Source organism: Protomyctophum parallelum (genome assembly GCF_964188405.1).
Source record: "Protomyctophum parallelum genome assembly, chromosome: 15".
Classification (NCBI taxonomy): Eukaryota; Metazoa; Chordata; class Actinopteri; order Myctophiformes; family Myctophidae; genus Protomyctophum; species Protomyctophum parallelum.
The window spans coordinates 12,655,667-12,683,620 of NC_139710.1; the positions used below are offsets into that span (position 1 = coordinate 12,655,667).

At 42.4% G+C, this 27,954-nt stretch overlaps 1 protein-coding gene across 7 annotated transcripts in view; it reads right to left on the minus strand.

Annotated features, from left to right (window-relative positions):
• Positions 1 to 27,954, minus strand: part of pdlim5a (PDZ and LIM domain 5a) — a 103,387-nt gene that overhangs the window by 50,183 nt on the left and 25,250 nt on the right. For all 7 annotated transcript variants that reach the window (XM_083784395.1, XM_083784401.1, XM_083784400.1 and 4 more), the window contains exon 3: positions 16,640 to 16,791. In XM_083784395.1, coding sequence (XP_083640521.1) covers positions 16,640 to 16,791 — 152 coding nt within the window. The remainder of the gene's footprint in view (positions 1 to 16,639; positions 16,792 to 27,954) is intronic.

Sequence of the window (27,954 nt, forward strand, 5' to 3'; positions counted from 1 at the left end):
TCCTCTTCTCTTCTCTCTGTTCCTCCTCTGCCCTCTCTGGTTCTCCTCTTCTCTTCTCTCTGTTCCTCCTCTTCCCTCTCTGGTTCCCCTCTTCTCTTCTCTCTGTTCCTCCTCTGCCCTCTCTGGTTCTCCTCTTCTCTTCTTTCTGTTCCTCCTCTTCCCTCTCTGGTTCCCCTCTTCTCTTCTCTCTGTTCCTCCTCTGCCCTCTCTGGTTCTCCTCTTCTCTTCTTTCTGTTCCTCCTCTGCCCTCTCTGGTTCTCCTCTTCTCTTCTCTCTGTTCCTCCTCTTCCCTCTCTGGTTCTCCTCTTCTCTTCTCTCTGTTCCTCCTCTTCCCTCTCTGGTTCTCCTCTCCTCTTCTTTCTGTTCCTCCTCTGCCCTCTCTGGTTCCCCTCTTCTCTTCTCTCTGTTCCTCCTCTGCCCTCTCTGGTTCTCCTCTTCTCTTCTCTCTGTTCCTCCTCTGCCCTCTCTGGTTCTCCTCTCCTCTTCTTTCTGTTCCTCCTCTGCCCTCTCTGGTTCTCCTCTTCTCTTCTCTCTGTTCCTCCTCTGCCCTCTCTGGTTCTCCTCTCCTCTTCTTTCTGTTCCTCCTCTTCCCTCTCTGGTTCTCCTCTTCTCTTCTTTCTGTTCCTCCTCTGCCCTCTCTGGTTCTCCTCTTCTCTTCTTTCTGTTCCTCCTCTGCCCTCTCTGGTTCCCCTCTTCTCTTCTTTCTGTTCCTCCTCTGCCCTCTCTTGTTCTCCTCTCCTCTTCACATATCCACCTGGAGCTTTCTCTCTTTGTGAGTGGTGCAACCACTCCATTAAGGAGCTATGTGTGTCTGTCTGTCCCTGGCTGGGTCCCGACTGGGTCTGTCCGAGCACCAAAATTGTGTTTGGTTGGTTTTCACAAGCAAGTGTCACTTGGACAGCCTCTCTCTCTCACACACACAGACACAGACACAGACACAGACACAGACACAGACACAGACACACACACACACACACACACACACACACACACACACACACACACACACACACACACACACACACACACACACACACACACACACTATGATTTCGGGTGTGACAATACAGTACAGTGACAGTACAGTACAGTGACAGTACAGTAGAGGGACCCCCTGGGGACCTCCACACGGTAACTCTGTCAGTTCTCAACCGTTTCGGACGCGGGGCGGTTCGGCGGAATCGGCCCGGGCCCCTTGGCCCCGGGGTCCCCCAGGGAGGTCACCTTTTTGGATGCAAAAAAGTCGTCATCAGAGGTCCCCTAGAATGTATGCAGAATGTGGGACACATTCCGAGGCCATCTCTCTATCTAATTATCTTTCCTTGCCTTTTTAGGAAGAAGTAGAAGAGTGTGTTTGTTTGGTTTCAGCGGGGGTTGGAGTTTTTACCTTAAAGTGGTGCAGACAGACAGATGTGACCAGGAGACGATGTCAGGCCACCAGCTAAAAACACGGTCTGACTGGCAGAATTGTTGCCACGTGTGTCTGAGCATTCAAGTGGTTGTGTGTGTGCATGTGCGTGTGCCTGTGCGTGTGCTCACGCACGTATCGGAAAGAGACAAAGAGAGAGAGAGAGGGTGGGGGAGTAGAATAGGAGAAAAAGTACAACAGAATTAGAAATCTGAGAGAATGGGAACACTTGGCTTTCCCTTGATTCTAGCACCTCCCTCCACTCCACATCTCTCCCTCCACATTGCATTCTAATGGGGTGACTATATCCAAAAACAACCATTATAATTCTCTGCTATTTCAGGACCAAAGTGCAAGTTTATCTAGAAATAGACTTAAAATAGCTCTGGAAGCAGAGTCTGTCTGCCTTTATCTGGCCTCACACTAAGCAGGGCCAAGAGAACAGAGTATGTGTAAAGCCTGAGTTATACTTAGTTGTGTGCATGGGTGTTGCAAACCAAAAAAATCTGATCTACAGTTTGTCTGTGTTTGAATGTATGTGTGCTCGTCTATAAGCACTATCAGTACATGTGTGTGTTCCTCCCTATGTCTATCTATATGATACTTCCTGTCACCACTAACTCTGCTGAAGCCTTAGCAGGCTGTTCCCTGGAGGATGATGTCACATACTGTAGAGAAGGGACCTTGATATTGACCAGACCAATGGGGAAAGTATACGCCATCTAAATCGGTAGGCATTTGTTATTTGAATTAATTACTAACTTCATCCATTTTAAAGATTACAGGTGCTCTAATTCCATTTGTGGAGTCCTTCAGTTCAGGGGCGGAGCCAGGAACGAGGTAGTACCGTTACTACCGTACATAGCAAATACACACAAAAGGTTGCTCGACTGAGGGAAGGCACCAACGTAGCCGAAGCAGACCGTTGCCTTACTTGGCCTATTTATCCACGCCTGCTTCAGTTACTCATTGTTACTCACAACACTTGAGGAAGGCTAATTTAAAATTTGTTGAGAGTGGACCACCTCTATTCACCAATTACATTCAACACTGTAGATGGGAAGTGGTCCATGTCTATCCAAAGATCAATATGACTAGACAAACAGCCTTAGGGTAAGACAGACATGTAGCTCTCACCACATAGACCCTTTCAGCATAGATTAAACAAAGACACAAAGAGCCACTCAACTCAAACACTGACCTGACCTACAACTCACTGGGGTTCTTGATCTATTCAACATTCAAGTTGTCTGCTGTAATATGTCTATTTTCTTCAACCCATACAAGTGACATTTGGTGTTTAAGATATTTTTCAAGAAAAGAAGAGGAAATAAAATAGAAATGAATAACTAACATCAAATTGTCAGTTTGCTTAAGAACACTTTGAGGGCTTTATATTAATATATGACATATACCGAGGCTGCCGGGATTGTTTAATTACCTTTGGAGCGTACGCTGAAGTATTTGCGCCTTTGATCCATGAAAATCCGCTTGAAACACTCCAATGATTTGTTATTGAGCCGACAAAAATAGACAAAGAGCAAAGTGAGCTAAGATTGTCCCTACACCCTCGTAGGGCAGTGAACGTGGCATTGCGATTTAATTAATGCTGCAGTCGAACTGTTAATGCTTGGAATGTGTAGTGGATAACTGGGGTTTTTCCTGTTACTAAAACCAAAGGAAGTCAATTAGCATGAAAAAGTTCTAAATGTACTAATGTTGCAATGAGGTTCTGAATGGTCACACAGCTGTTTGTATGGCAGCCCGCTCGCTAATGCACGGCAATGGATGTGCAACCATAAAAGTGTCTTATAAAAGTGGAAGAATGAAAGGTTACACCAGAGCATAGAATAAGATGCTGTGTATCTACTGTACAGTATTATACTGTAGAGTGTGACATGTTGTCATCACAAATGACATTACAGTGTTATAGCTATAATAGATTGCCTGTGGAAAAACCCACATGTAATTCTGAACAGATTTTTGTCATTCAATGTGGTTGTTAATTTGTTGTGCCAATTCAATTAGTATCAATCAAAGGCTGCAGTTTGAAATGGAAGTGTCCGATTATTTTGTGCAGCCCCACAGTCACTTTGTGAGTCCTTAGACAGGAAGTACTGTAACTCTTTGACACTATGTCTACACCGATTGACAGTCAATTGTTCATGAAACTAATGGAATTGTAATGTACCATGCAGGGTAGGATGTACACAAACTATATCTGAAAGTTGGTGCCATGCCATTAGTCCAACGGCCCATTGTTCCTATACAGTTGAGTGCCACCGATATTGACGCATTTATTTTGGAGAGGTTTGCGTGGTCTGCGCATTTCACAATGTATATATTATGTACCATTGGTAAGACAGCACGCATTAAAACTAAGCCTACACCTTCCTATTATCAGAACACCTTGGAGTATGTTCGCTTACACAACTTTTCTTTCATAAATGCTTCTTTAGACATGTAGAAATCATGTTTATAACAATAGACTTATATAAGTTATATATAATGTCGAAGGAAGGCACTGGAGCAACTCGGACAGTTTCAGCCTTTTTATTGTTACAAGGTGCAGGTAATAAAACGGCAATGTTTCGATGTAACTATAACATCTTCGTCAAGTCACTTATTATATCATATTCTTTAAACAAAATAATTCATTTTATTATTTACTTACAGCAGGCCACTTAAGTGGTTGGAGGAGCGTCTGTCCTGTGTTGTCTTTTGAAATCTAATTTAAGCTTTTATAAACGCACTGTGCTACAGACTGACAAGACCTACGTACAGTAATATACACAGAAGCATGCATGCGCACACACGCATGCACGCACACACACACACACACACACACACACACACACACACACACACACACACACACACACACACACACACACACACACACACACACACACACACACACACACACACACACACACACACACACACACACACACACACACACACACACACACACACACACACACACACACCCCTTCAGATCACAATCTTCTTGAAACGAATCACGAACCCATGAGGGACAGAGACATTCTAGACCTAACACAGCGCTATAACCTGTCAAGGCCAAGTTAACGAATTCACCTCAAGTTTATTTAAAGTACATTTTCATAATGCATTTCTGAATCTAACTACAGGTGAAAATGTGTTGCGGTCTCGAGCACACTCGATGTCTTTGTAAGCACTGGTTTCAATTCTTTCTTTCTTTCTTTTGTAAATTTTTTAAAGAGTGGGTGCTGATATGAAAAACGTTGAAGTATCATTGCCTTAAGGCAAATTCAGACTAGGGCCCCATAAACTGGGGGAAGGAGCAGCAAAGGTTCAAGAAGCGAGTGGGTGTTTCATAAATAGTTCACTTCAGCAGGGATTTCAATCACGTAGTTGAAATGTAATATTCATGTATTCTATCTAATATCTAGGTGCAGTAATTCTAAATATATTTACAAAGAACATAGTAAATGTTTACTCTGCTTGCCTGCAGCAATGGTGTGGCAGGGTATTTGACTGATTTCTTTGTGTTGTTTTTTAGTGATACAACTTGAGATCAGTTAAGCATATTTTCCTGCAACTTGTAATTATCAGTAGGCTACCCTGAAGAGAAGCGATTATTAACTTTGGGGTAGAAAAGTTGATAGGTCAAGGTCAAAATTACTAATGGATGGACGCAAACTTGCTGGAACTAATCAGTCTGCCCTGAAGAAATGATGTTTTGTCTCCAAAAGGTCAGAGGTCTAAAGATGTATGGGTCCAATGTAAGTTTGTGGGTCCTTGGCATGAAAAGGTTTGAGCACATACAGTAGTAACATGTGTTTTTCAGAAAACTGAAGACACTTTTTAGAATCTGCCTCATGCTGGTCTTAATGGGTTAAATTATGAGGCAGCCTAGCCCCTGTACAACAACCCCCCCCCCCCCCCCCCCCCCTCCTTCTCTCTTTCAAATGTGTGGTTAAATGTGAAGGCAGTGAAAACAGCCGGTACATCCGACAGAACAAAGATCACAGACAGAATGGATAGGATTCCAGCTGCGCTCGGACAGTCTGCCAATCAAAATGATCCACAACTGGACCAGGAAGTGTTTTTCATATCCCGCATCTGGCGATCAGCCTGGCTGAGTGGGGATGTGAACGTCAACATGATTCACTGGAGCCGGTGGAGATTCACTCAAAAGCATATATTGTTTGTCCCGATATTTCCACCTTTGTCTATCATTTTTTCAGGTTCAAGTTTTTTTCCTGCTGCTATTAACAATCTGTCAATGTCTTAGTCTCTCTCTCTGTATCCTGCCACGCACGCACGCACGCACGTACGTACGCACGCAGCTGATATACAGCATCACTTTCAATGATTAGGGAGCCCACAGCATTTGACAGGGATATGATGACGACAGTATAAATGAACCCGGCCCTGACATTGAAGTCATGCCTGGAATGCGTCCATCTCTTTTTATTTCCACTATAAAGAAAATTGCATGACTTTCAGAAGATAAAGAGGAGTGAAGAAGGCAATGATGGAAAGAGCAAAGGAAGGGATGAGAGCTCACGAGGGAAGAATGCAGCGTACACTAAACGACCACTGGACGCCAATCCAGTGACTGTGAGAATGTACAAATGTACCTGTGAGGCCAAAGTGATTGATAATGTGAGATCAAAGTGATAATAATGGATTGCATTTTCATAGCACTTTTCTATGCACTGTGTGCCTACTCAAAGGACTTACAAAGGTCCATTCATTCATACATTGTGAAGCGGCGAACAGTCAACGCCAGCGTCCTCACTTTCCACATTCACACACCAATGGTGGCAGCCACTGGAGGCAATGCAGGGTTCAGTGTCTTGCCCATGAGGACACTTCGACATGTACTGTAGACAGGATTCGAACCACTGACCCATGGATCATTGGACAACCTGCTCTACCTCCTGAGCCACAGCTGCGTGAGATCAAAGTGATAGGCATTCTGAGATTGAGGGAAAAGAACACAAACGGCATCTGGGATATAAGCGTATCATGTATCAAGGCACGTTGATTACAATTCATTATGGACTCATCAAATAGTAAGTCACTTTGATGAGTTATTTATTTTGTTAGTGGTGAGACACTTCTGACTGTGGATTACACTACCAAATGCCTTTAGAAATATTACAGAGCACTCGTCTGATGTGGTTCCTTCCTTCTCTTTCATTTATACTCCAACCATGCGATGGCGTCGCTTGCTGACAAGACCTGATCTTCCATCTAACACTTATTTAGCTTGAAGATCAGATCTGTTGGGAAGCAACGTCGTCATCATTTAGATTTAATCCCAGCAGAAGATTGCTCATATACCTTCCCAACTGTCTATTCTGTGTCTCTGAATCTCCCATTAATCAGCCATGCTGTGTTCTTGGCAAAAATACCACAAAAAATGGAGTAGTTCAGCGCCTCTGGCTTCAGAACATATCTGGCAGCGACCAGGGACCAGTAAGGTTCCTGGATCTTTATTGTCTTTGGCAAAAACAACAGACTAGCTGTAGACAGGCAGAGACAGGTGTGCCTGCCTAGCTGTAACTGCATTCTCCTGGCATTAGGATATGTTTGGCAAATACAACAAGCCAATAGCCAGAGATGATTGCTTTCAGTTTTGAACTCTGGCAAATACTGAGCAGTGAAAGACAGAGGCAGGTGAGCTCAGTTTAGCACGCTTGGCTTTAGAGCATCTTTGGCAAATATTACAGTAGAATAACTGACACTGGCAGGTGTGTGTGTGTGTGTGTGTGTGTGTGTGTGTGTGTGTGTGTGTGTGTGTGTGTGTGTGTGTGTGTGTGTGTGTGTGTGTGTGTGTGTATGTGTGTGTGGTGTGTGTGTGTGTGTGCGTGCGTGCGTGCGTGCGTGTGCGTGCGTGTTATTACAGAGGATTTGCATATGGCTGTGAAATGTTGCTGCTACAGTGCATGTCTCACTTACATGTCACCCTAACTGACCATCTGGAATTTAGCTGATTTATTTGAGGACAGGGAGAGGGCAAGTGAAACTTAGGGTTATAATTATAAACAATGTATGTTTATAGATGTCAGGATCTAATAAATCACACGTTGTGTAACAAAGTAAGGCTGCATGTTCGGTAGATAAGGTGAAAAGTATTAAACTTCATGTGTAAAATTACGTAGATATTTAGTAGCTATCAATGTCCCGTTAATGTTAGACTGGGAGGTTGTAATGTGTTTTCAGCATGGAACTCTTAGGATAGTGTTTCTCTGTAAGACCCCCCATTACAACACAACAATTTTGGTCACATAGTAACCCCACAAAGGTCGTAATGAAATTCATTCTGGGTTAAAGGATGAGGTCCAGATCACAGAGAAGTTAGGTGTTAATGATTAAATCATGAATTAATTGCCAACTCAAATCAATGAAATGGCGAAATAGGTCTCATATCCTGGTATTATGCAATCGTGGACAAGATCTGGCAGACAATTTAACATTTCATTGCTAGCTGAGATTTCAGAAATTTCAAAACCATGTGTAGACCTGGAAATTGAATTGTCTGAAGCTACTTTCTTTCCCTTTTGTTAACATTAGTAATTGAATATTTCATATTTAAGGGCATACTTTTTGAAAGTCAGCATCTCAACCTGGGATATGAATATTTTATCCTAAGCAGAGAATGATAGCTGACACTTCAGCCTTTTTGCAAAAAATAAAATATGTTAATGATGTTTAGAAGATTTAGAACACTTTCCTGGGGTGTGTGTAATATCATGTGGTTTTAGATATCTTAGATTTTAGCAGTGTCCGTGATGTCATGGACACTGGGCTCACTTCCTTCCTGGACTACAATTCCCATAATGCGTTGGTGCCATAGACTGTAAAAAATATGGACAAAGCGTTCCCCGGGTCTAACATGAACGTAAAATGAAGCCTGTAATAATATGCTAATTCCTGATGTAAGTCGCCATCTTTGGTACCAGCTGGCCATTGGCTGGCTCCGTTTTGTATACCAGCTGGTCATTGGCTGCCCAGACAACGAGGCGGGACTTCCCCCCTTCTTCTCCGTTGGTTTTTATTTTGACTCGAGTGGGAGGGGAATCCCGATCATAGACTGTAATGGTAGCCACGCCCCTCAGAACATACGAGATGTTTTTTTTTCTTTATGGTCATTTTTTTAATTAATGGGACCATAATTTTCCAAAAAGAATATTATGACATTAGAAATGAGACTTTAAACTAGTGACTGGAAGAAGAAAGTATTCATGACCATGTTTATTAAGGTAATACAGTCTAGGTGAAGTTGGGCCAAAATACATGGGCCTCTATGGAGCTATGGGGCTTTTTGGGTCCGGTCCAGCGCCACAACAGGCCATTATATGAACTACCGATTTCAAATGAGGCTTCACGAAATATCTGGCTGACTGCCCCCCTGGTTGGTGCACTGCTCCTCCTTGTGGATATGAGGGCTGTCTTCCTGAGACATGTAGTCTAGGAAGTAGTGTCCATGACATCATGGACACTGCAAAAAGGGTGAAGTGACTCTTTAACCTTGATCAGCAAGGGAAGTTGAGGTCCAATCGGACTGACATTTGTAATCCTTCTCCAGCAACTGAGAATAACTGACTTGCAATAAAAAACAGTGAGCCATTCCCAACTGATGAGCCACAGACACATGGTTCATAATTAGGAACAGCCAGGGAACTATTTCAGAGTCAAATACGGTCTACATTTATGTACTGTAGTGTTCCAACACTCAATCAATCAATCATCCATCCATCAACCCATTAAGCCACCCACCCACCCATCCATCCATCCATCCATCCATCCATCCATCCATCCATCCATCCATCCATCCATCCATCCAGTATTATATGTGTTTTGATATAAATGCCTGAAAACACAGTGTGAATCACTGTGATACAAGCACCAGCTCTAAATATCATTGCATCAAAACTCAGACTATGGTGGTCCGTCTGACCAGGGCATGTGATCATTTGAAAACATCATATCTGCGGAAGAATCAACACATGCATGTGCCCCATAACACATCACAACATGATGCTGAGTTCACTAAACAAGGATCACAATGATGATACCCTAATCTAACGCTACACTGACCTCCCACTGCTGATAAAACCCTACTGTACTGTAGGTCACTTCTCTCAAAATAAACCCAGCAGCTGCCTGTGGTTCAAATGTAACCTGTGTGACTTCGTGCGTGCGTGTGTGCGTGAGTGCGTGCGTGCGCGTGCGTGCAGGGGTGTCTCTGAGACAGAGAGAGAGATAGGTGTTACATGGGGGTTTTGATCATTGATGTCAATGTGGTACAGTATGTACTGTATGTCATGTCATCATTATTTTCAGAGTAAAGTGGGCACATGGCTATATGCTGCTAATCAAGCCTGACATTGTGTCACGGTTTCGAATCCCAATCCCGATGACCTTTGCTGCGTGTCACCCCATCTCTCTCCCCATTTATTTAGTCAGACTACTGTATATCTTCAAATAACAGGCAATAAATTGGAAACCATGTATATAATAACAGTGTTCCAATGGATCCAGTATAGTTATTTAGTCACACGCTTTTGTTAATAGTTTTCCTTGATTCAATATAAAACGCAGACCATTTAACCACTATAAAATAACAGCCTATGACGAAGCTTACAACACTGACAGTGTCAGCTATTTCTGCTACTTTTGTGTGACAGACGTAGAAATGGATATATGTGGATATAAGAAGTTTCCTGCTGGCAGCAAAGCTATGGGGCATGGTAAGGGTCAACAGCTATGGGGCATGGTAAGGGGGGTAAGGAGCTATGGGGCATGGTAAGGGTCAACAGCGGCAGTCTCTGATGATCTAATTACAGCTATGGATCCACATGACAAACATTCATAGCGGAATCATGTTGTTAGTGAGACATCTTTTGATTGCTAACAGAAGAGAGAGAGCAAGTCCGTATTATGCTTGCACCTTAAGACCACCACCATAGTGTAACCAGTACAGCAAGGGAAAGTGAAAGGGAGTGCATTGTTTTCTGGACCCTGGGGAGGTGAAATTGCTTTTATAGCTTCACCCTGCAGCGAAAAGGCTACTCAGATCATGGCTTTGATGAGCGCATAGAGGAGAGCTGTTAAGTGTCTTGCTCAGTACACGTACAGTGTGAGCTGAGGTCCTCACAGAACAAGTGTGACAAATCTACGGCTTGTGTTCAGCCGACTCTGACTTCTTGTGGCCTGTCCTTGTGGCGTTCTAAATAACTGCCACAAACCGCATCATTGTGTACTCTGTGATTACTCTACCACTGAGGCTCTTCCTTATAAAGAACAGGCTTGTCAAACAGTGTAATTACCCTCTTTGGGCTGCTTTCAACCGGGTGAGATCTGCGCTGCAAATTGCGATAAAGAGGGGAGAGAAGAGGAACAAATTATCTTAGCACAACAACAAAAGCTTTTTCATACCTTGCACGTTTGCTTGATTGCCCATTCGCTCCATCTAGTTTCTCTTACTCTCTCTCTCCCGTTCTGTGTGCCGTATGTATGTATGCAATGTTCTGCGTATTGCTAAATGTGTTTTGCAAGAGAAACGCACGTTTGCTAGTGCCTGTACCTCTTCACTTCAACGAAACCGTTTAGCTATCCCATCAAGCCAAGATCATAAAACACTCATAAAACACGCAAATGCACACATGCACGCACATGTAAGTGCATGCGCGCACATACACACACACACACACACACACACACACACACACACACATCTGGCTATAGGGAATAGAGCGTTTAAGCAGTCATTGGCAGTGGAATTGCATAGTGAAAAATACAAGGGTAGTGTTGTTGAAAGACAATGTGATTGGTTGAAATGAGCAGTTTAATGATTTGAAGTGCATGGAAAGAGGATAATCACATTGCTTAAGAGTATAATTAAACTGTTGAAACGTCATGATTACATTGTGTGCCATTAAGCACCAAGGAAAAAATTCCCTGATCTTTTCTCTCTCATAATCTTTCTTTATCCTCCACTCTATTTGTTTTCATTTCTTGTCATCCCTTGCTTCAAACTCTGAAAATCCTTCCATTACCTATACTGTAAAATCCTGTTAATTTAACCACATGAACCATAAAGTCCCCACTCTGGGCTGAAGGTATAGTGTCGAGCTAAAACAGGAGACGGCCTACTATAGAGCCCGGCCTGGGAGACTCCAGTCAAGTGCTTAACTCTGAGAGTGTAAATTAACACTGTTCATTTCATTGTCTACCATCATTCCTTCCTATCATATCCTTTTCTTATTCCTCTCCCTTCATCCGTCCTTTCCCTATTTGTTCACTGTCAATGTCAATCCCACTGTGTTTTCATCCCTCTTTCTCTGCACTTTCCTCCAATGTCACCTAACGCATATTGTCCATCGCTCTGTCATTCCCTCTCCTCTGATCGTGTATTCTGAGAAAGCAGCAAGGTTCAATGCACTGCTTTTCCCACTGTCTGAGACAGAGGCCATACAGTGCACTGAAGTAGGCGTGCACACTCAACAACACAGAAATGTAGGCTATAGACCACTTACAAATAAGCTGCCAGAATCAGAGCATCGCCACCAGCCTCTATTGGCTCATTGGAAATGTATACTGGTTATAAATCTTTATTTTTATTTTTATACAACAGTGATTTCAAACAATAGGCATTTAGTTTGCGTGTATATTTCATAACTCCTCTACTGGGTTACACAGCGAATGTAATGCTGATCTCCCCTCAAAGGTCTCCATCATACTGTGACACGTGATATAGAGCCATATCATTTATTTTACACAAATGCCAAACAGTTGTTGATATACTGCATGGTCAAATATAGTTGGTTGAGATTAAAGGAATTGACGGAAGGACACCACCAGGAGTGGAGCCTGCGGCTTAAGTACTTCTGCAAAGCATATAAGGCATATACTGTATAATATTTTGAGGTATGCCTCTGCAATACTCAAATTGAGTTCTTATCTTCTGGACTAATGCACTTAAAGTGGTTTAACCACTTAGCTTCCCTATTTTGGGCATGTAAAATAGGTGAACATCCTGCAAAAATAACAAATCTATGTACAGCAAAGAGATTCAGTGTAGCGGTGTAGAGTCAAACTGAATCAGAATCACTTCTATTGACGCATCAGGTGTAAAACAGTGCGTGAAATTTGTTTTTGTGCAAGCTCTATTTTTTTGTTGTATCCAGAAAGAAAGAGAAAGGGGAAGAAGAGGGGGTCATGGGGGAAAATAAAGAAATAAAAATAAAAAATTACTGCTTACTGCTTACTGATGAATGAATAAAATGTGGAGTAAAGAATGAAATATGTTGCCTATATTACATACATATTTAAGAGTCCCTGTCCATGAGATAGTGGATGAGATGTTTGGGTTCAGTATCACATGATGTAACACACAGGCTGGCCAAGGAATGAATCCCACCAGACTTCCTCTTACCATGTGTGCTGTGTTGTTTAAATGATGAATGGTGCATTTATATAATGCATTCATCCAAAGCACTTTACATAGATTGTGCATTACATTCACCCATTCACGCACATTCATACAACGAAGGCAGAGGAAACCATGCAAGGCACCAACCTTCACATCGGGAGCAACTAGGTGTTCAGAGTCTTGTTCAAGGACACTTGGACACTGACTTTGAGGGAGCCTTGCATCCGGCTGCTCTACCGACCACTCTACCCCTGAGCTACTGCCACTCCTGTATCTCTTCAGCTTTTACAGTCCATCCCAATAAGAGAAACAATTAGCCCACAAAAGCTAATAGGCTAGTTTGTCTTTGTAAAACAGATTGCATTTGCATTGAATGAATAGTAATACAAACTAAAAGACTTGATTGGCTAACTTGAGTGTGAACTGCCTTTGATTTTCAGAAATATGTAGGCCTATTGTAATTTGTACTTACAGATCTTTAACCAAATATCTATATGTAATATTTGGTTAAAACCACTAAACGATTACAAATTCAGGCATTTAGCAGATGCTTTAATCCAGAGCAAAAAAGTAATCACATACAAAAAAGTAATTATCATGAAACATGTGTAAGCTAAGAACAAGTAACAGTGGAATATCTATATAATGAAACTATACATACTACATATACTATACTATGTCTATACTGTAAGCTGCTTAGGTGTCCACAGAATGTTTTAACTGTTTTTATTCTTATTTTTCTTTTAAATAGTTATGCCTGTAGCACTTTGAGATTTGCTTCAAATGTAAAGTGTGTTATAAATAAAATGTATTATTATTATTAATGGGAATTGCATTCCATAATTTTGGAGCCAGAAGAGACCCAGTCATATGAAAAGCTGTTGTTGCTGATACCATGAATGATATATATGGCTCCGCTGTACTGCACCTAAACTCTATAAAAAAGTGTATTTAAAACACACTTTCCATAAAAGAAAGAGCACATAGATCACAACAGTCAAAAGCAGCAACATTACAATTTTTGTTTCTTTCTCTCTCTTTCTCACATCTGTAGCCCGTCTTTCCCCCATCCCTTCCCCCTACCTAAATCATCCCTTTATTTGGAAAAGGCATAACAAACTATCTCACAGACACGTGGCCCCCCCCTCCCCCCGACACACACACACACACACATCTTCTTTCCACTGCTATCATTCCTTTTGCAGTCTGACCCGCTGACAAACCCAATCAGAAGGAGCATGCAGAAGGCAAAAGGAGACGGAGATGCCTATAAAAAATGAACCGAAACGGTGGAACAGATTGTTTCTTTCCATTACACATGTACACCCATTAAAGTCCAGATGTTGACCTAGGCATTACTCTGTGAGTCTTCAGCCCCAATGAATGCCACACAGCAAATCCATAACCCGATATTAACACACATTGTAAAGACAGGAGGGATTGGCGTCTATATGCAGCAACACAACGCGTTCCAATTGAAGAAGAAACTGGGGTCAGCTAGCCCTGGATGGCCGCCTAGTCGTCACAGTCAGAGACCATAATAAGATAATGATGGCACTTAATGAAACAAGCCATGTGCAGTAGTGATTCAACCCACTCAAGGGGCTGATGTCTCCCACAAAGCACGGTGCAATGCAGAACAGATAATCCTCTAACGGTTTCCCAGAAACAAGCTCACCCTTACATGAGAGTTATTCAATTACACCGTCTTTTAGCACCCTGTTGAAATAGATGAAAACAAACGTCCTCCATTTCAAATTAACAACCACCATTTTTTGTCCTGGTCAATGATGCATTTGATAAAACCATGAGCAAAGATAATGAGCAATATTACAAATATAGCGTGATGTTTTAAAGCTGTTAAGAATATCGCAGATGGAATGTTTCAGTTGAGTGAAATGTTTTAACAAAAAAGGCATTTTCTAGATTAAACATCCGTTTTCAATTTTCATGCTATATGTAACCCACAAAGCTATTGTACAAAATGAATGACGCTTTATATGCAAATGAAATAAAATGTTGCAACTGCCATTGTTGCTCATGCAGGTTGCTTATTGCTCTCTTGTAGCTTCATTTCTTTTACACTGTAGACTTGGAAGGAACTGAGTATTTTACTTGCATGTGCCTAAAGCCAAATGGATAAGATGCTAGAATTTGTGGTGTGGGGGGGGGTTAAGTGTCTTACTCTGGGACACTTCGACTTGGGCAGGCAAGGAAGCAAACCGGTGACCTTCTGATTACGAGATGGCCTAGTCTGTACCCACTACCGCCCACTGAAATGCAACAAATACATAAAATAACTGGACGTTATAATAAGTGGAAGAAAAATCCCGGATCGGAGCATTAGGTCAATGACCTGCAACATTATGGCGGTTCAATGTGCTGTCAGTGCTTCAAACCTTGAAATCCAGCTACCGGTACTACATGTTTGAATGGGCTTTTGAGTGTGAATCATGCAAAAATAATTCCAGCTCCAGCACTGCTCCCACGGTTGTGTTGTCATGGAACATTGGTTTGCTGTTTGGTTTTGGCTGACTTGAAAACACTGGCCTTGCACTATAATGTATTAGGGATGTGTTCTTTAGCCCTGTTATGCTAAGAACTGTTTCTCTCATAAAAACAAGACTGTAGACCTCTCTCATTCACTGCGCACGCACACACACACACACACACACACAGGCCATGCTCAGTTAGCATCAAACGGGGAAAGGAGAGCAAAATAGAGAGTAAATCTATCTATCATTCTAATGTGGAACTAAGTACTGTACAGCATGCCGCGCAGTGTTCTTTTTCACTAATGTGAGTCCTGTACATTCATGTATTTTGTAGGCATCAGCATGAGATTCTATTTTCAGTTAGCCTCTCTACTCTCTCTCTACTGAAATTAGACGCTTAGGCACTACTACCAGCAGCTTCTATAAAAGCCATACTTTTTAGTGCCATTTATTGTTGTCTTTACACTTCGGGAGCTTCTCTTGCATGCTTTAGTAAAAATGTCACTCTTTGACTGACAAGGGTCAGAGTTGTGGGTTAGGTTTGTAGACATTTTGGGGTATTTTAAGTCGCATGCTACGCAGTCCTCTCCCTCTCCCTCTCTCTCTCCCTCTCTCCCTCTCTCCCTCTCTCTCTCTCTCTCTCTCTCTCTCTCTCTCTGTCTCTCTGTCTCTCTGTCTCTCTCTCTCTCTCTCTCTCTCTCCTCCCTCCAGCATAGTGAGGGCCTTGGGGAACAGGGGTTGTCCACATATGTGATGCTTTCTTTTAGTGATATCAGTCACCCTTCCATATGTCCTTAGGGAATGGGGGATGGACCAGAATGAATGGTGGAGTAGTGTGTTAGAGCTAAGATGAACTCCCACAACAATAATGAGCAGTGAGCACAATGGCTGAATGGGCTCAGTATGTGATTTGAGATGTTTTCATTTTGTCATGGTCATGGAGATTATATGGTCTCAGTGACTGCACAACCTGTACATGCAGTTCACAAGTAAAATATTTGCCAAGTGAATGTGTCTGTATCATTGGTTAACCCTGTGATATAAAATACATTTTAAATCATCACACACACTCACAATGTAAAATTTCAACTTTCTATGTCTAATCTAATCTAAAAATGTACACTCTTTTCAGGCTTCTGATCCTCTGGCATTTCATATATTATTTCAGCCTTCCTCGGGTTCAGAAGTATAGTAAATAACTGCTGCTGCAATTGTCTCCGAGGCATTTTGTGATGACATTCAGGGGGAGTGGTACTGTATATCATGTACAGTACACAGTGTGCCTGTGTGCTCCTCTCTTACTTCTGTAGGGTAAGGCTGAGGTCGCCGGTGCAGTTCTTGATCTTATTCTGGGCCTCCAGGTGGTTCATGCCCTCGCTGGCGATGCCATCGATGGACAGAACCAAGTCGCCCACAGCAATACCACCCTTGGCTGCTTTACCAGTATCTGTCAGCTGGGGAAAAAAGCAGAACCTTCATCAGTGCCATTATCATCATCACTGACACCAGCTTCATTTGACGTGAATTTGACCCCTTAAGCCTACTATGCTTTGTTATGTATACATCAAATGGCAAAAATAGCCGCTGCTATTTTCACTGAATGACAGACAGCCTATTATGGCATGAAAGTTTGCCTATTTTTTTCTTTTTTTACCCAGTGTCAATTATCAAATGCAGGGGTTCTCAACCCGTGGGTTGCGACCCCTTGGGGGGGGGGGGTCGCCAAATTATTTTGGGGGGTCCCCAAATTATTTAAAAAAAAAGAACAAAATTGCAACTGAATGGCTGGAAAAATGGAAATGAAGAGTTTACATAGTACACATGCTGTAGTACATGAATAAACTTTCCTTAATGATTATATCTGGTTTCAGTATTAATTTATCTCCACCAGGCCGAAGGCATGGGGAGAGAGTATGTTTTGCACTCCGTCCGTTTTGCACTCCGTCCGTGTGTCCGTCCGTCCTTCCGTCCGTCCGTTATCAGCTAATCTCCGGCACCGTTGGCCCGATCCATGCCAAACTGTACACACACACTCCCTGGATGCCAACGACGAACCTCTGCCCCAAATATTCCTCAACGGCCTGTTATAGCACCACCATGAGGCCGATTTAGGCAAAACACATTTATGCAGATAACTCGTACACATTTTATCCATACATCACACAATTCGGTATACACTATCTCCATAGTCATTGTGATCAACACAGATCTGCACCATTTACCCATCTTCCATCCTGATTGGCTAAGATTGGCTTCCAAAGCTCACATGATTGTTCCGTTTCGAACAAAATGCCACAAATCACAAACACAGTGTCCAATTTCCATGAAATTTCCACTAGGCCGAGGACGACATGCCACTGTTTCCCCCCCCCAAATCAGCCTCACGGTGGCAACAGGCCAATTCCTGTTTTTAAATACTAAAACAGTCTGTAACAAGCAAAAATACCAGCAAGTTTTATTGAAACTGTTGTCTTATTGTAATCCTACTTGCTGTGGTGGTTATTCATATATTGTTATAATTTGTCATGTCACTTATTGGTGTTAGTGAATCACCTGCCCATGCAGTCGTCATCAGTCACGTGATGTGACGACTGGGTTTAAAAGGGAGTTGTCACATATACTGCCGATTATCACCTGATGAAGGCCGTTCACGGCCGAAACGTTGTGTATTAATTATGGTGTTTTGAATAAAAAGCAAACACCTTGGAGCAAATCTGTGTGCGGACTCTCCTCTCTTCATTGTACTTACCTTAGTCCAGCACCAGACAAGAACTGGATGTGCGCTAGCCACCTATCTTTTATACCAATTCCTGTTTTTACCTATAACTTACCATACAACTTATGTATGCGCACTCCCTAGAGGCCGTGGAAAAAACATTTTCCCTGCATCCCTCCACAACTGCCGGTTATAGCGCCACCATGGGGCCGATTTCTGCAAAACACATTGTTTATTACGCACAGATTTTATCCAAATCTCACTCAAATCGGTACACATGATCTCTGTAGTCATGTGATCAAGACGAGTCTGTTGGATTTCTCAGATTCTACACTGATTGGCTAAGATTGCCTTCCAAGTTTTCAGGAGTATCCTCTTTTGTACAAAATGCTGCACATGTCCTGCTCATCCAGAATTCTATCCTCAGAGATGCTATGAGTGATCTGGCTCTGCATTTCCTCAACAAAATGAAGAAAATTGTTGCAAGAAACAAACAAACAAAAAAACATGTTTATATTACTCCTAAACATTTTGCCAAACATCACACATACTCCTATCCTCCTGGTGGAGACCTGTGCCCAGAAGGGCACTTTTTCTAGTTAAGGTTATTTGGGGGGAGGAGGGGGGCAGGGCGGGGGTCGCGAGACATGGCCAAAGCATTTCCAGCCAAAAACGTTGAGAACCCCTGGTCTAATCCTGGCGCTACACTCCCTCTGCCAACATGGGGAAAGCAATGGACTGACCGCATGCTTCCTTCAATGCATGAGGAGTCCAAGGGGGGGGGGGGGGGGGGTTCCCGGTTGGACGTAGAGAGTGGAAGGAACACGTTATTAATTTATTTCCCCTCCATCAGGTGCCCTGCAAACTGCTGCTGTATTGAGACCAGGATTACTGCAGGTTTTTTGTGAGGGTACCTACCCTAGGAGACACGGGGAGAACATAACATAACATAAGAGCTAACTCACTCCACACAGAAAGGCCCTTTTGCCAACCCCACTTAGGGTATGAGCACTGATGACGCGGAGGAGAGAACACGCCCCCAGCACCCCCAGCATCCCCAGTGGGAAACCCACTAGAGTCTGTGGTTACGAATGGATATGTACAAAAGAAAATCCCAAATAGTTGTCAGCTAGTTTTTATTGGAACTTAGCACCAAGCTTATAGGTTTCTCATATCACTCATGTTGTTGTTGTTTTTTAAATCACAAGCTATGTGGAACCATCCTGTAACGAAAGCATGTGGTGTAACCTCTAATGACAGACCTGGTTGTCTGCCATGTGGTAAGAGCTTACCTTCACTGATGCATGTCTAATAACAAGAGCCTTTTCCTTGAATTACCTTCTATTCTTTTCTTCTTTATGACCTGCTGTCACAATGGGCCTATAGGTTATTATTGGGGAGGAAGTTCAAAAGTGCTCTTAGCTAGCCTGGCTAATAAACCAGACCGAATCAGCCGTTGTCAAAAAAGAATGCCTGCCGACAGTGTGATTTGAGTCTGGGTTATTAGCTAGGCTAGCTCTTACCCACAGCAGGGTTTGGGAAAGCGTGAGTTCCGTTTGTGTCCGAGCATAGGCATGGTAATGCTCCGCCTGCCTGTGATTGGTCTACTGACACTGCCCGTCTTGACTGTCCTCCAAGACGCGAGGTTACTCCGTGGTGAGATTGAGAAATAAATAATACAACAAGAGAATGACAGCTTGGCACGTGCGACAGAATGCAGCCCTGTAACTAACTTGTAAATTTTATTTTTGTAGAAGAGGCAAATTAACTTATTGTTTATGCGGCTGCCATTTGCTTTGATTGTATACGTATGTTGTACTATGATTTGATTTGGGTAAATAAAGTGTTGATTATCGTGTATTAATCGAATTATAGTAAAGCGTCATTTGCGTCATTTGTATGAATTGAACGCAATGACAGTGTACAGTGTTAAAACTGTCTTTGCATAACATTCTCATAAACAATAGTGTTTTATATGTTTTGAAAAGGTATTCACTGCCCACCTCTGTGCAGCGGACTCCAGTAAACTCACTCAAGCTCCATTATAAACAAATACAAGGTTACTTATATCATCAATACACACTTAATTTCTCAGTTATTTTTAGAAAGGGTTCCAGAGCACTAGAAATGTAGCTGGTTTTGACATTTACAATTTACATTTATAGGCCAATAAGGAGAAAACGGGTGCCTTGGGATTATGTTTTCTGTTTATTAAAGATCTGGAGAGATGGGGAATGGGGAAGAGAATAAAAAGGAACAAACAAGGTTATATTGCTATTGCCTACAAAAGCCATTTGTATTAGTTTTGGTTAAGTAGTAAGTATGGTTGTGTGGTTAGACAGAATGTTGTCTTTATTAAGTGAATGTGTTTCCTGGGAATACATAATAGTGAGAATGTATTGTTTATGTAGCTAGTTAACACCAGCTCAATGTGTGTGTGTGTGTGTGTGTGTGTGTGTGTGTGTGTGTGTGTGTGTGTGTGTGTGTGTGTGTGTGTGTGTGTGTGTGTGTGTGTGTGTGTGTGTGTGTGTGTGTGTGTGTTCTTTATCACAGTGTAGACAGGAATGAGGACCTGCTGCCCACTGAGTGCCAAGCTAGGGAGGCAACAAACACATGCCAGCTTTATGAGCTTTGGGGAAAGCACATTTACGAGCCAGACAAAACTTTTGCTCCCATGCATCATAAAACGCACAAACACTTAATTTCTGGTGACTGGTTTTCAATGTCCTGCGTGATTTTTGTGGCGTACTTCAAAAGCCAGCAAACACAACTGCCGCACTTCCACTCTGGAGGAAGCTCGCTAATTTGAAACAGATTCAAGACTTGTATAAATGAATGTCCATTCAGTAACATGGCATGATGCGTATGAAAAACCAGTCAGGTATTCATGCACGTGTGCACAATATGTTGAGACCTAATGGTTTGTTGTACCATTTTGTGGAATGAGTGCCACTTATTCCATGTGGCACAAATTACTCAATTAGCATAAATGGAAGTGCGCCAAAATCGCAAGGGAGACCAGATTTTGTAAGATTTAACTGTTCTGTGGCAACATAGCATTTAGCAGTCATACTATGATTGGTCCTGAATGCAAACATATTGATTCTGTTCTCTGTGTGTATTGAACCTGTAGTACAGGTGTTAATAATAAACTCTGTATGTTACAACCTTAGTTTTTTGTTTGTTTGTTTTTTGCTTTGTTTGTTTGTCAGCATGTGCTTCGATTTGATTTGATATTCTTTGATAATTCTTTCTCACGGTTCTCCTCCCAATGTTAATATTGTCCAGGGAGTTTAAGCCCTTTTGTTGGCCTTGTCACAGAGAGCAACATCGTGTGTAAGTACCTCATATAAACCAGATCCATTCTTATCACTTGGCTAAGGTTGGACGACACAGACAAGTTTAGAAATGTGAGTAGGATGAAACACATGTTGTATCCCTCTTTCTTTCCCCATGACGCCAACTCATTTTATCAAAGTTGTAACACTTGGCCTGTGCCCCATTCCTGTGATACCATTTACTTCCTGAAGTTCTTTGTTTTAGTTTTTGTGTATTAGTACGAAGGTCACGTTTGTGTGCTGTATTTATTCAACTTTGCATCAGGAAGTAGGCTACTGAGAACTACAATACTGCTTGTTGATTTTACTCGCATCACTTGGGTAGTTGTTTTTTGTTGACGTTATTGGTAGAGTTGCTATGCCTAAAAGAAGAGGGACATTTCGATCAGTGTTATAAATTCATCCTACATGTAACAGTCAGTTTCATTGTACATTATATTATATGTTCATGTTTACAGCAACTGTACTGTACTGTATTTCATCATTAAACAAAATGGTAGTTAAATTGCTGATGCCCTTTACTGTACAGTACCACAAACCATCTCTACCGCCATGACCATTCTTGGTCACAAAGTAAATCCAAGAGGGACCAAAGAACTACTCCGCCAAATAAGAATAAACCTAGTGAGGTCATTTGTTTCTTTTGACAGTATAAAGAGACCACACAGACCACTTCACTGAACACAGATGGACAGATGAGGCCTAAAAAAAAAAAACGTTGGTTTCCGATTGGCTGTCATTTTTGGGCTGAGTAGGTAGGGAATTTATTTTATTTTATTTTTTATTTTATTTTTTCGTGGGAAGGATGGGTAGCAAGGAATTTATTTTATTTTATTTTACTTATTTATTTTTTTGTGGGAAGGATGGGTAGCAAGGATTAAAAAACAAAAAATCCTACGGCAATGATGGATAGGCTTCTACATATTTCATATTTTGGCTATGTGAAATAACTGTGGCAGTTTTAATGGTTAATACAACTTTACATTGTTTTCATTACACAGTGACATATACCTGGAGTAGAGACAGCAGGTTTAGAAAATAGGGTTGCTGATATTTTCTGCTGCCCTGCGGTTGGCTTTTGGCTTTTTTTTGGTGGCATTTTAATGTGCGGTGGCAGTGGCACCACAACACACACGCAACAGAAACACAACAATATCGGCGTGTGTTATTCAATGTGTGTTTGTGTTTCCCATTGAACCGGGTCTGCATGTCACGTTAAAACATGTTCCCCTGAATATTTCTGTCGGAGGCAGCGCGGTTTAGTTGAGAGTTGCGACATCTCCGTTCACTGCTTATTCGTGGGGCTGCATGCGTCATTGATCAGTCCATTGTCGTCACTCTCTGTCTCTAAACGGCTCTAGTCTAGAGGCTGCGCTCCGCTCCCCGGTCAGAGCTGAGCAACATGGCGGCGCACAGCGCGCTGTGTTGACAGTGTTGTTACAAACGATAGTGGTTCTACAACTATTCCTACGTGGATTTAATTTTTGATAACGTAGGATGAGGTCGCGTGTCCCGATGGTCTCATCAAAGAGAATTTTAATGATCAAAGACCTTTTTGGTCTTGACTCGGTCGTATTCTGAGCTTTTTTTTTTTTTTTTTTTTTTTTTCACCAAATGCCAATAAAATAATATGGGTCGCGCATATTTAATAGAGTCGGTCGGCAACCGGAAACCAAAGTTTTTTTTTTTTAGGCCTGAGCCCAGTAGGGTGGCGTACTGTAGTTGTGGCTTTTCACACTGCACTCGGACATCTGAGTGTTCATTTCACTCTGAGAGTGCCATAATATGATCGTCATCATACAATGCAACCGCATGTACTGTATTTCAGGAAAATCTATCACTTCAAAATCTAGTCTGGTATTCTTATACAGTTTATTACTTGCGCAAGCAGAGTGCGCAAGTACTGCGATTGGCTGGGTATGTATATACACAGGGGTGCACACAAGCGGTGCGCCAGTGAGCATGCGTCGTCAAAACGTTTGGTGCGCGGTAGATCAAAGGCATGGAGGCGCATTTGCGCACCAGCTGAGAGACAGGGATTTAGAGAATGCTGACAGGCATTCAAAAGGAACTCAAATGAGATGTTAACGTCCTGTAAACTTAGAAATAATTTCAAATAAAACTAGTGTTGACTAATCATTACAAGTGGCTCTTATTTTAATGAGGCAGTTTCTGCACAGAAAGTCCGTTTCACTTGTAAACAAGCTACGATGGATGAGCTGTCAAAGTGCTAGTCGCGAAACCACGTTAGCGACCATGTTTACAATATGAAAACTGTCACTTAGACAATGTAGGTTACACACGCTGGAATTAAACATGGAACCTGCATGCAGCATTAGGTGAGTAATTCATTGTATATGTGTTGGACGTTTGTGGTTGTGCTAGAGATAAACGGACAGGTGCTGCCAGTGGGATATACTGCTGCTTAACGACGACACTGTCTGTACTAGTGTAGCTTTGCATCAGTTGCATCTGCCCGTGTGAAAGCAGCATAGGGTTGTGGGTATGTATTATTATTTTCTTTGTTTTGTAAAAGGTTTGGAGAACTAACTTATGGCTTCAGCCTATAGGCTACATTTGCGGTCAGAGATTTGGTTATTTTCCCTCTTCTCTTTTTGTATTACCTGAAATCTACATTTTATTTTACTACAAAATTGACCGAAATAAACTAGAGAGAGGGGGGGGGGGGTCGACAGAGAGAGATTTAATTAGAGGTCATACACCGGGATTAGTGTTAAGGCCTTGCAGTTTCAACCATTTATAGTCATATCAGCACTTACTATCACATACTGTACCAGAGAGAGAGAGAGAGAGAGAGAGAGAGAGAGAGAGAGAGAGAGAGCATGATAGAGTGCAAAAGGAAGAAAGCTGAGAAAGAGCTGCGCACTGGGTACATAAAAAGTTGACAGATTTGATCTCATGTCCAGGGGTGTGGTCTGTTTGAAATAACCACCCAGGGCCTGTTAAATAAAGTACTGTACCTTAAAACTCCTTCAGCGCCACCTGGTGGTCACCAGTTTAGGCTCTGAGTGCCAATTATCCCATTATAAAAAAAGAGAGGACGTTTAAAAAAAAAAAGAAAAAACTTAAATTACGTCTTGTCGTCTTTGGCACCCATTGCAAAGACGTCGGGATTACGGGATTACGTCCCTGGCACTTAAACAGTTAAAGCTGCAATCCGTAACTTATATTTTATTCATTAACATAAATTTCCGATTGCAGCTTGAATGTTCACCACAAAAGATTCAGTACCAACCTTTCTTCTGCCTACTTTACGTTTTCCCGATTCCTCCACCCCCCCCCCCCCCCCTCGCTCTTTCCAAATGTGATAAAAGTTGAGAGAAGAACCAGTAGTATTGAATTTCATATGGTACAGGTAACCCTGGTGTGCTTATTTTACGCATGTCAGATTTTCTGAAAATGTGCAAACATTTTGAAAATAGCTGATCTACAAGCTCACAACAGCTATTTTCGCTGCACAACCCTGTCGCACAACAAAGACTAGAATAGAGCTTAAAGGGGAATACCGCTCATTTTCAACATTGAGTCATTAACATACCTTAGAGTTCGGTTTCCCTTCTGTTTAGCCTAGAATTGGAGGTCTAGAACTTGTGGTCATGTGATCAGTGACATCACGCCAGTGTACTCTGCAGGCCTAATGGTGTGTTCAAACGGGCAGATGAAACGATGCAATGACACGTTGTGAGTTGATTTGGAGCAGCTACATGCATCATTCCGTCTTGTCATGTCGCTGGCTTCCATTGACAATGAATGGTAGACTGCATCGTTTAATCTGCCCCGTGTGAACGCAACAAAAGAGTACACCAGCGTGTGATGTCACTGATCACATGACCACACATTCCAGACCTCCAGTTCTAGGCTAAACAGAGTAAGTGGTTAATGATCAGATTCAAGTGAGTCAACAGTCAGAGTAGATGCACTGGGAAGTGGGACTGTATACAGTTGATAGGAGTTTGGAAACAGAAATAACGTTCTGGTTGGAAACAACCCGTCAGTGGTGGGTGTGTTTTTGGAGCGAACCTCTCCATCTTATGAACACAACAGCAATAACGCATGCTTGTACAACTCTTCTTACCACAATCAGCTACTTGCCTCTGCCCTAAACCTAAACCAAAACTGTGTTGTCTTTGTGGCCATACGAATGAATGAGAGTCATGACATCATATATTTGGTTCTCCACCATCTCAGCTAGCTTTGCACAAGCACATGAAGTCAGCCAGCCAGTGGGAAAAAGTATCTAGCTAGGGAAATTTAATTGTTGTTGTAAAACTTGATTTTGGTGGCCTCTAGCACAGTCTAATACCACTATTCAACATATGCACTGATCTTAATTAATAGCGAACGTTTAATGAGTTTGCCTATACCGATTGCAAACATGTAGCTAGTGAATGAGTGTAATGTTATCATCCATCCATCCATCTTCAACCACTTATCCGTAGTCGGGTCGTGGGGGCAACAGCTCCACCAGAGAGCTCCAGACTCAGACAGCAACATTAGTGACTTCCTCCTGGCGGTTCCAAGGCCAGTGAGTCAATGCGTTTCCTCCTACTGCGCATTGGTCTGCCCCGGGGTCCCAGTGGGACGTGCCTCGAGGACCTCCCTAGGAAGACGCCCTAGAGGCATCCTAACCAGATGCCCGAACCACCTAAGCTGGCTCCTTTCCAGGCGAAGAAGCAGCGACTCTACTCCGAGTCTCTCTCCCGTGACTGAACTTCTCACCCTATAGATGCCAGCCACCCGTAGAAGAAAACTAATTTTGGCCACTTGTATTCGCGACCTTATCATCAGTCATGAGTCATAACCCACACTTTATGACCATAGGTGAGAGTAGGAACGAAGATTGCTCGGTAGACCAGGGATTCTCATTTCTCAACGTTTTTGGCTTAAAATCAAACCCAATTGAATGCATGCATTTATAGACGCAAAACCCTCCTGTTAATTTAACTCATGAGTGTATGAAAATGTACCTGTAAGGATCATACTAAAGGCCGAACAGCTCCATTTCCAATGGACTGAAAGTAACATTGCAAGGTATACATTAGGTCTCGTTTCATCACGCGACTATAAAACTTGCACCGAAGAGCTCTGAAAGATCTGTGGCCTAAACGTGCTGTACGTACCCCAGCCAGCCTGAAGGCTTTGAACAATGCCTGCTTTCAACACGAGGAGCGACAGAGATGACAGGCAGATGGTTCACATCACACTATGAACCGCAACGCTGAGAGCAGGAGATACAAACACTAGGGATTGTTTCCTTGTAACCAAAACATTACCCAGAGCCACTTCCATATGCCAGACATCACCACTATTTATTTCCTTTAGACACTGTTTTTCTAAAAACGTACCCAAAAAGGGCTGCAGTTGTACTTTTGCTGGGGTCCCACAAGACAAGAAGCAATGTGTTTTAATCCCCTCACGTAACTGTAAACTTTGCATATTTTGGTCCCAGGCTGAACATGTTTAAACACACCTGCTTATAAGAAGCTAGCCACATGGTCAAAACCTAGCATAATTATGGCTGGTCATGAAATGTATGAAATGTCGGAACGTCTGTCATCTTATCAATCGTGATGTTCTTTTACGAGGAATGAGCGCCTTATATACTGTAGTGGAAAAAAGAAGTGCCTGCAAGTACAGTAGCGCTTCTCTCTCGCACACACACACACACACACACACACACACACACACACACACACACACACACACACACACACACACACACACACACACACACACACACACACACACACACACACACACACACACACACACACACACACACACACACACACACACACACACACACACACACCTCAGATGCATCTGTCCAGAGGCAATTCAGAATTAATCAAAATGTATCAAAAGTAAAAAAAGTAAAAACAACTATTGAAATTGAAGAGAATAATTGATTTTGTATTGCTTGTGATTATGAAAAGTCATGGAGGGAGGGAGGAGGATATAATAAAGGATTCTCCCGTTGGCCTAGCGGTCCAGGCGCATACCACATAGGCACATGCCTGACAGCTTGTCGCGGGTTTGATTCCCGATCCCGACGACCTTTCCTGCATTCCCATCTCTCTTCCTGTTTCCTGTCTATCTCCACTATTATCAATAAAGGCAAAAAATAAATATATTTAAGTTTTAAAAATAAATAATAAAATCAGACCCGTCTGAAGTGCTGTGCTGTACTGTACTGTACTGTACTGTACTGTACTGTACTGTACTGTACTGTACTGTACTGTACTGTACTGTACTGTACTGTACTGTACTGTACTGTACTGTACTGTACTGTACTGTACTGGCTCTTGTCCCTAGCCTCTCTCTGTGTTGTGTCTGTGTGTTAGGCTGCACAACAGTTACACTTGGTGGTGTGTTAGGCTTCACAACAGTGACACTTGGTGGTGACAATATGCAATTTCCGTGCTCGGACCCAGGGACACAGCCAGGGACCCAGGGACACACATAGGTGTCTATAGGAGTGGTTGCACCACTCAATAACAATTGAGGATTCTGATTACAAGAAAGCTTTTATATCTTTGAAC